Source organism: Lathyrus oleraceus, chromosome 7 (assembly GCF_024323335.1).
Source record: "Lathyrus oleraceus cultivar Zhongwan6 chromosome 7, CAAS_Psat_ZW6_1.0, whole genome shotgun sequence".
Taxonomy (NCBI): Eukaryota; Viridiplantae; Streptophyta; class Magnoliopsida; order Fabales; family Fabaceae; genus Lathyrus; species Lathyrus oleraceus.
This window is the reverse complement of record NC_066585.1, coordinates 533977151-533987504: the sequence shown is the minus strand read 5'-3', so window position 1 is coordinate 533987504 and position 10354 is coordinate 533977151. Positions and strand designations below refer to the sequence as shown.

At 33.1% G+C, this 10354-nt stretch overlaps 1 protein-coding gene across 1 annotated transcript; it reads left to right on the top strand.

Annotated features, from left to right (window-relative positions):
* Nucleotides 1-7860: 7860 nt before the first annotated feature.
* LOC127105167 (UPF0481 protein At3g47200) lies at nucleotides 7861-9577 on the top strand. The gene has a single exon (XM_051042324.1). The coding sequence runs from the start codon at nucleotides 7967-7969 to the stop codon at nucleotides 9374-9376; it is 1410 nt and encodes a 469-aa protein (XP_050898281.1). The 5' UTR covers nucleotides 7861-7966; the 3' UTR covers nucleotides 9377-9577.
* The last annotated feature ends 777 nt before the right edge of the window (nucleotides 9578-10354 follow it).

The window sequence follows — 10354 nt, the reverse complement described above, 5'->3', positions numbered from 1 at the left end:
TACCAAGCCAGGAAGGAAATCCACTAAACAGAATCAGTTCAAAGACTCTCAGTAAACAACTTCAAGTTACAGTCTTTTCACCTAATCTCTACCCGTGTGACTTCTACCTAAGAACTCTTAGATATGAGATCCTACTCACTCCCCATCAATCACAGCAGTGATATAAAACAAGAATTACAATGAAAAGAAGACACTCTTCAAAGACACATACTTGATTTTACTTAAAAGGTTCAATCAAGTAAACACACACTCATGCTTCAAAGCTTAGAATGGACAAATTACAACTCAAAAATCAGTCCAATTCAATCATCTATGGATGAATTGAATGGCTTACAATTCACACGACCACACAAGACTAAAACCCTTATTCTCTCTCAATATTTCGTTCGTTATTTCTTATGTATAAAACCAGGTTTTCCATGTCCTTTATATAGAAGCAATTGGCTGGGCTTGGACATCATAAAACCCTAAAACTATTTTCCATTCATATCTTCTCATGATAGCTGATTATATCTCCTTGGAAAATAAGTCAATCTAGTTGTAATTACTGATTGATAGCACGTTCAATCATCTCATCAATCATACATAGATTAGCATTAAAAACGCAATCACATAATACATAACATTCAGACTGAATGTTCTGTATACAGATGTCATGACATCGGGTCTGACATCTCAGTAAAATCCTGCATAATCACATTTTAAACATCCTGCAGGTACATGTTATCTTATGTCAAGAAAACACTTGTGACACCTTGTGAACACTCTAGGTTTTACCAAAATTGCTGCCAACACATAGAACCAACACGAACAATTACATTAACATCATCCGATCATATATCCTAATCAAGTAAAAATAAGTTCATCATCAAATAAGACCTAACCTAAGAGGAATCTAGCTACTCGTGTTGAAATAATCAATATGATAAGTGTGGATTCGAAGAACTTGAAGAATCACTTAAGAAATAGCTCTCCAATGGATTCAATGGCCTCAAAAAGCTCAATGATCCCTCCAATACGTCACTTTTCCCTTTCCATAATCGAACCCCTTTTATTTTCCTCTTTTTCCTTATAAAGTTGCCAAAAGTGTGTCAGCAAAAAACTGCAACGTGGGCGTGCCAGATGACAACACTGGCGCATTGAGTAATGATGAGCTTACCACGAACGCATTCTAGGGCAGCGTGGGCGCATCTTTTCCAGAGGAAAAGCATCATGTTTTTGTTTTTTTTTCACCAATTTTCTCACTAAGTTCTTTTCTTCAGCCAAAAGCTCTTTTTCAAGCTTTTTTCACTCTTTTTCCCTAAACTTGCTCGTTTTTTATTAGACTTTTCTCGCTAAATGACGTGCAATAACAACATGTCATCATAACCCTAAACTTGAACTATTTCTTTTTCTCAAGTAATATGTATGCACGTTGAAACTTTGTCAAAAATAAATTACAAACCTTACCAAATGAATGTCACTTGCTTTTGTAGATTAAGACATTCATGCCTTTCTTAGCTTTAATTAATTGAGATCGATTTTTCCAGCACCAATACTCAACCTATCTTTCTACTCACCAATATCCCAAAAATGTAACCTATCTTTCACTGAATTGGGGGCTTTTAAGGTTGTATTTTAGCTTATGTCTGGGTACGATATTTTTGGGGTAATCGGCTTAAACCTTGGAGTTAGATACCTCTTTGTTCTTCTGTTATCTTCTTCCTTTCATATCACTCTTTCATTCATATTGGGTACTAGAGAATTTTCAAATTTTTGATCATCTTCTTTTCTTACCTCATTCTCATTTTTTTTAAATTGTCATGTTTTTGACATCTTGTTTTTCTCTTTTTTTTATATTTGACTATTTTCTTTAGCACCCCAAACACAATCTTAAATATTGCTAACTAACCAAAAGCAACCCCAAACTTAGTGATTTTCATAACTTAAAATGAAATCTACCTTCCAAACTCCAAGGAGGGTGGAAAGATTTTATCCTTCAAGTCACAGGCTTATACATGGCTAAGTTACCGAAAGAAAGACTAAAGATCAAATGGATTAACCTGAAATATCATACAATGGTGGTTTACAAGACCCCAAAGTTTTCACAAACAACTGTCTCTATGTGTGTTTATCAGATCAAATAATTAAAAAAGATAAAATGAAAATCTAAGATATTACAAATTCATGGATACACTTAAAAATGCATAAATATATAGAGGTTGAGTACAAGCAGTAGTGTCCCTTTTCTTTATCTATCATCACTCCGCTTGGAAACCTCAATCTCGACCACTTGATTTACTTTTTATTGTGACTGATTTTCTATTTAATGGCAAGGTAGTAATTAAACTAAAAAAGAATCAGGAACAAACAAAATTCATTAATTCAAGGGAAATAAGTATTGCACAATTTAGGGCGGAACAAATTCTTGGAGCTCCCCCTCTTCATCTTATTGGTATAAAAGCACATAAACAAAAATAAAAACAAAAGTAGAACTGCTGAATTAGACATTATCATCTAGGCGACAAAAGTCTCGAAGCCTAGCAATCTGCTCCTAGTATTGGTGATCTTGCTTAGTCCAAGTGGTCTTCATCTCTACTCGGCTGTTGGCCAGGGATTGATCCTACTCATGAAAGTAGGATTCCATGACTACTGAAGTAGGAAATCCTCCCCTTAGGTTTTGGACCAGTACATGATATTTGTGATTATCATAACAAATTTGGTACCCGACTCCAAACCTAAAGGGTCAATGTACAAATTATGTGAAGCTTCAGTTGCCCAAGTCGTCATATGTCCATTTCTCTTTGGCACGTGTGGCTTATATGGCCAAATTTCAGCCATATGATGCGCTAACTTTTCCCCCTTTGACTTGATGAGTGTGTGCAGCCTCATTCTGGTACCACACACTGAGTTGTTCCATCACTTTTGATCCATTAGTCAACTAATACAAAGGTTGAGGTAGAACTTCTAACAACACCTCTGCAATTTACTTTTCCTCACTTCTTTTTATTTACCTATATATTTTATATTCTTTTGAATTGGGTCTGAGGCCATTGCTATTTTATGTCTTTCTAATCATCGCCCCTTAATTTTCATTAACATCCCCTTTTATTTATTATCTCTGATTGTTTTTTATTTATTTTACTAATTTCATTTGTCTTTTCGATTGGGCCTTGGGCCAATTCCAATTACTATCTCTATCACTCCCATTTTTCCATTTCAACCCTCCCCCCACCTCAAACACACATACACACACACATTTTATTTCATTATTATTTTCATATATTTTAAATAATTAAGGGATAAATATGATTAATATTTTCAATACAATGAAAAGCTCTTGATCTAACATCAATGATTTATTTTTTCAAATGCACTTTTGAAACGATTAACTGTCGTCCAATCTCTTTTTGAATTAAGCGTTACATTAAAAAAAATTATAATAAAACCAAAAAAGAGGAACATTGGAGTTTTATATTTCATGAAATCCTTGAATAATCGGTCCTGAGCCATACGTCTTGGTTTTACTGATTCTTCTTCTTTCGTTCTAAACCACTTAATCCTATCATGGATGAAAGAGGGACATTAGAGTATTCACTCTTTGAAACTCTCGGACATTGGAAGAAAGAGGAACACTAAATTTCATAAATGCTTTGAATGAAAAAAGGAACATTAGAGTTTTACATTCCATGAAAGCCTTGAATGATCGGTCCTGAGGCACACATCTTGGTCCTACCGAGCATTTGTCATTCTCTTTAAAAAAATTCAACCCATCAAACCTATTTTCTCATCCCCGTGCAATCGAAAACCTTTTCAAAAAGAACACTAATTAGTATGCTCTACATCGAATACAAATAAACACTTTAAGCCTCCAATTACGAGCACAAGCAACATTTAATCGCTAGAATGTGATCTAAACATTCGTTCAATAAAATCAACCAACCAATACGTAGTTTTCTATGCATAACTCTGTTGTCTTGAATTTCTTATTGTACTTGAGGATGCGTAGGAGCAAGACCCGCAATCTCGTCAAACACCCTAATAAAAACATTTTGACCCCTTTCTTTTCCTTTTGAACTTTTCATCACTCGAAGAAAACAAATAAACATATGCTAACATTTCAATCATAAAACTAACTAAATGGTTACCGTTGAGTACAACGGATGTGAGGGGTGTTAATACATTCCCCTCCATAATCAACTCCTGAACCCGAATTTGGTTGCGACGGTCATTTTCTTTTTTCTTTTAATGGTTTTATCGATATTTTCCATTTTCTTTTTAGAATAAATAAAGTTCGATTAAGGCACTGTTCAATCATTCTGCAAACGCGCGAATGCTAGTAGATCGTATTTTTTCGAGATGCGACACTTGGTCCATGTCGGATGGTGATTCATCATGTATGTGGTTTCTGGGCTTTCGTTTTCTTCTTTCTATTATTATTTTATGTTCTTGGTGGTTCTATGTTTCAGTTCCTTCTCTTTGTTATGTTTTTGTTTCTGTTTGTTCTTGTTTTGTTGGCTTAGCTTTTTCTTTTACTCTTTTGTGGTCTCTCCCTTCTTTAATAACATAGACCATTAAAAAACATTATATTATTAAAAAAGTTAAAGTATTTTTAGTAGCGGCTGATTTTCTACCTAAATTTGATTAAGTTTTTTTTAAGAATTGTACTTTCAAATGTGTATGTCGTGTAATTTGAAGGGTTAATAACCATAACATTATACCTTTTTTAAAAAAAGGAAATTTAAATCGTTAGAAATGTATCCAGAATTTATCGTTTTAGGCAATTTAAAAATGTGGCACTATGCCTTTTAAAAAGAAGGAAATAGAGAGAATTAGAACTGTTGCAATTTCTCATTTTAGATGGTTTAAAGATTAAAAATTGTTTTTTTGAAAAATAAAAAATAATTCTTTTTCCGGAAAAAAATCAATTTATTTTGAAAATACAAAAAATCAATTTTTTTCAAAAATTTAAAAATCATTTTTTTTGAAAAATACCAAAATTTTATTTTATTTTCAAAATTTTTATTTTTTTACGAATATAAAAAAATTATTTTTTTCGAAAATTATAAAAAATGATTTTTAAATTATTTTTTAAAAAATACAAAAATATGTTTTTTTTAAAAAAAATTGATATTGTTTTATTAAAATAAATAAATAATTTTTTGAAAAAAATAAATTTTTCAAAAATATAAGTGATTTTTTTCAAAAAAAAAAATTTAAGAAAAAAAATGGATAAATGAATATCCATCCACTAAAAATATGATAATTGATGGAATAGATGGATTTTATTCTTAATAGATAGATTGGATTGAATATTTAAAAAAAAAATTGTGAATTGTTAATGGACTAATAGATTGTTTTGAATCATCCATTAACCATCCAATTCATATCCATCAAATCCATCAATTTGCCATCCTTCGAAGGCATCAAAACTATTTAGGATGGTTGGACCAAGGGTTTGTGAATTGTCACGAAATAGTCTTGTGACACATCTGTATACCAGGTCTGTGGATTAGGCGCAATACTAATTTTGGGTCCCATATCTATTTTTTCCCTTTCTTGTAGTGACATTTTTGTAAAAATGCCTACACAATTTCTCTGTCTTTGGTGTGACACTATTCCATTAAAAAATACTTATTTTATTTAGTAATTATTAAAATTTAATCTTACACTTAGAAATAATAGGGAGTACAACTGCAATCAATCCTTATTCCATTAAACGGGGTCAACTACATGGGTCAATTTGCGCCATAATGATATATCCATGATCATCCCTCTATCTATATTGTTAGTTTTTAGGTCTTTCTTTATAACTTCTATTATGATCTTTATAGGTCTTTCACTCCCTCTGATTGTTAGACTTCATTCCATTTGATCGACTCTACTTATCGTAGAATCTACAAATTTTCTCTCTACATGCTCAAACAATCTAAGTCTATTTCCAGCATATTTTCTACAATAGATGCTACCCCAACACTCTCATTAATATTTTCATTTTTAACTTCATCTTGTCTATTCTTACCACACATTCAATGCAACATCCTCATCTCTGCTACATTTACTTTATTCTTGTATAGATTTTTAAACTTTCAATATTATGTCCCACACAATATCACATGTCTTACCATAGTCCGGTAAATTTTTCCCTTCGTCTTGAGTGGTACCTTTACGCACATAGAACTGTTGAGCCCTCCTCCATTTCAACCATCCAACTTGAATTTGAAAATTTATATCCCTTTCTATTTCTCTATCATTTCGTATTATGGACCCAAGATATTTAAAATGTATGACTTGCAGGATGATATGGTTCTCAACTTTCACCTCTAGGTTAGAAACATTTATTCGTTTGTTGAACTTACATTCCATATACTCTGTCTTATTTTTGCTTAAGAGAAACTATGCATTTATAAAGCTTCTCTCCAAGTCTCCAACCTTTCATTTAAATCTTCCTTTGACTCTCCAAGTAAGGCTATATTATCTGCAAAAAGCATGCATCTCAAACTCTTGGATGTGTTCCATGAGTACATCCAAAATTGAGGTAAAAAGTTAGGGGCTTAGGATTGAACCTTCATGAAAACCTATTGTAATGGGAAAATCATTTTCTCTCCATCCTATGTATGCACAGTAGTCGATACCCCTCTTTATACATATTCCAGATAGCTAGAATATATGCAATCCTAACCCCTCTATCATACGCCTTCTCCAAATCAATAAATATTAAGTGTAAGTCTTGTTGATCCATCTGATACTACTCTATTACACGTCGTATACATAGGTCTATTCCTTGGTCGACCTTCCAGACATAAACCCAAATTGATTTTCAATGACTTTAGTCTCTTTTCTTAACCTCTATTCAATCACTCTTTTCAATAAATTCATGGTATAACTCATAAGTTTAATCCCCCTATAACTTGGACAATTTTGTATATCTCCTTGTTCTTATAGATTTGAACTATAGTACCTCCATTCATCCGTCATTTACTTTGACCTCATTATTTCATTAAAGAATTTGGTAAGTCACTCAATACTTTTATCTTCAAGAATTTTTTACACTTTAATATGTATGTTGTCTGACCCAATGACCTTGTTGTTACCCACCATTTTAAACATTTCATTTACCTTTTGTATCATTTTTTTAAGCAATTGTATTAATAAAGCACAATGGGTGCTAAACACAATACAAAGAAAGACTAACAACAAAGAGAGGGAAAAAATAACCCGCAACAACAAAACAACTTGACTCCAACATACTCTCTGGGATTAGAGATCCAAACTTCACTAACTAAATCTAATTTGTCTTTGGACAAAATGGAAATCAAATCCCAACCTAACGATTTAATCAAAAACAAAAAAAATATCTCCATTATTTCAAACATAATCATTAAAAACAACTTTATTCATACTCAACTATAGGTACCAACAAACTAACACAAAAAAAAAAAGCAAAAAAGAAAGGATTTATGAGACAAACAAAGCCTATGTTTGTGCAGAATCATATCATTTAGTCAATAAAGAAAATATACAATACCGTCTAGTTGGCTAACATTAATTAATCTAACGACATAGAATTTTATATTTAAACAAAGAAGACTCCAAGTCAGCTTTTCAAGTTATCATTCATTTGTTTCTAATTTCCATTCGGCAGAGTGGCCAGTGAGAAGCTACACCTAAAATTAAATAATTATTTTTCATAGACTCGATACTGATACTGTTTAGTCTTAATATATATATATATATATATATATATATATATATATGAAAGGAGGAAAACTTGTTTATTTAACTAATTATTGGGGTTGTTGGTTCTTTGCGATACTTATTTGTCGTCTACAAAACATGAAGCATAGTGGGAAGCTACACTCAAGTTTTTAATCAATTATTACTCCCTTTATATAGTTTTCTATACTCTCTTCATTTCATATAATTTGTCAAAATCTTTGTATCTTATCTCAAACTAAAAACTTTCTTCTTCTTTTTTGTATTGAAGATGCAATCTGATTTTGATTGGATGGTTCCCATTGAAGTGATGTTGGGTTCTCTCAAACATGGAGAAGTTCAAGCATGCAGCATTTCCAACGTTCCAGACAAACTTCGAGAAGCAAATCAAGATGCTTACAAACCAAAGCATATATCCATAGGTCCCTTACATAGAGGAGCCACCAGACACCTTCAGATAATGGAAGAACCAAAATGGCATTACATGCGCCAGTTTCTTGAACGACAAGCAACAAAGCCGGAACAAAATAGAAAATCGGAAATAAGGTTGAGAGAATGTGGCTTTGACATTCTCAAGTTGGATCAAGTCATTTGCGCTAGTTATGGTGGAAGCAACAACAAGATCATTGAAGAAATAGAATCACACGAAATTTCTAAAATAATGATAGTAGATGGTTGTTTTCTGTTGGAGCTTCTCATTAGGCTCGGCGATTACATGGAAAACCAATCGACAACTTCTTATAAAAGCGATCCAATCCTTAAAACCGAAGAAAAGGTGCTGTCGGTTTTAAACGATATAGCAATGCTTGAGAATCAAATTCCGTTCATTGTTCTCAAGAAATTATATAGAAAGGTGTTTCCTGATGGAATTGAGATCAAAGATGATCATCGCGTTGCTAATATTGTTCGTAAGGCCTTTGGTTATCCAACGACGGGTAGCTCGGGGGGTGCTCATATACTTCATCTGATGCATCTGTCTACTGTGGAACAAAACCAACAACATGAAGGGAAAAAGGCGAAGCTAGAACTATTGTGCTGTGCTACAAAGCTTCGTGCTTCTGGGGTAACAATTCGAGCTAAATTAAATAGCACAAACCAAAATCAACATAAGTTTGTTGATATATTTGATTTTGGTATAAATTATAGTGATTCAGGAAAGTTGGAAATTCCGCCGTTACATGTTAAGGAAACAACCGAAGTGAAATGGAGGAACTTGATTGCTTGGGAGCAAAGCAAGATTTGGATTAGATGCCAATACACTTCTTATGCACTTTTTTTCAATGGTTTGATATGTTGTGGACATGACATTGAATTGCTTATGGAAAAAGGGGTTATTGTGAATGAGTTGAACAAGAGCAATGAAGATTTGTTGGCAATGTTTCGCACAATTTCTAATGGAGCTGAACATATGGATTTGAGTTATAGTGAAATTTGTGCAAGGTTGAATGTGTATGACTACAAGGGAATGAAAGTTAACAAATTAGTTCAAAAGTTACCTATAAAAACTTGGCATCAATGTAGGTGTATTTTTGAGATGGTTGAGTACTATGGGCGAAACTGGTACAATATTTTGATACGAGACCATATACCAACGGTGTGGAAGTTCATAGGAATTATGGCAGCTGCTATTCTCCTGGTTCTCACCATCATGCAGACATATTACTCATCCCACAATGGCTAATTTGCATCAAGTAACTAAATGAATCAACGTTCTTGATTTAGTTACATATTGTGATTTCTTCAATCTAGGAGTTGTATTCAAGTGTTTTTGTTTGATGTGATTTATTCTAGTAGTTCTTCTGAGCTTGTTTCCTTTTTTCAAAGAGTGTTAAGCTCTTCTAGCTAGTTGTACTCATTTCTCTCTCATATAAATGAATCATCCACGAAGTTTTTTCTTGATCCGTTTAAGTGTATTCTTACTTTGGTCTGGTCTTTTCCTTTGAATTGAGGTTTATAAGGATTCCTTAACCTTTTATTTTATAAATTTCCTTGAGAATACTTTGAATGGTTGCTTGAGAAGATGCTTTGACTGATGCAGATGGGTTTGAGAAGTCTTCATTCCTTCAAAGTGATCCATCTCATGGATGTGCTTTGGTTTTGTTAAGTTTAAGGAAATAAAGAATATTTTGAAGTTTCATGACCTTATTTCTGATGTGTTTTGAACCAATCATGCCAAATTTCTTAAAACAGGCTTTGCAGAGGAAGAGGTGAGGGTGTGTGGTTGGGCTGGGGCATCTCCCGGGGTTAAAAGGGATGCTGGTAAGTCTAAAGTAGTTCTGGCAAATCCTTTGAAGAAGTTCTCAATATGTAGGGGTTGCTTTGGTGACTAGTTATGTCACCTCAAAAATCTATGACCTGCACTTAGTAGGCCTAGAGGCAGAAGAAGCTAGTAGAAGGTTTGAATCACAATGGTAGGGCTGATGTGACAGAGATATGTAGTACCAGTACTAGCAGACAAATGGAATATGCTTTATTCATTGGCCCTAAGCATTGGATAATCAAAATGCTCAAGACCTAAGTCTGGAGATAAACACACATCTAAGAAATGTCTATAAAAGGATCTGGATTGGGATGAGAAGGGGGTTCATAAATTTAGAGAAAAATAGTTCATAACAAAGAAAGAAGGTTAAATCTCAGTCTGACGTGTCTGTCGTTCTAT

What these genes read in the sequence shown, in the direction of transcription:
- LOC127105167 (XM_051042324.1), top strand. Translation starts at nt 7,967, where the DNA reads ATGCAATCTGATTTTGATTGGATGGTTCCCATTGAAGTGATGTTGGGT.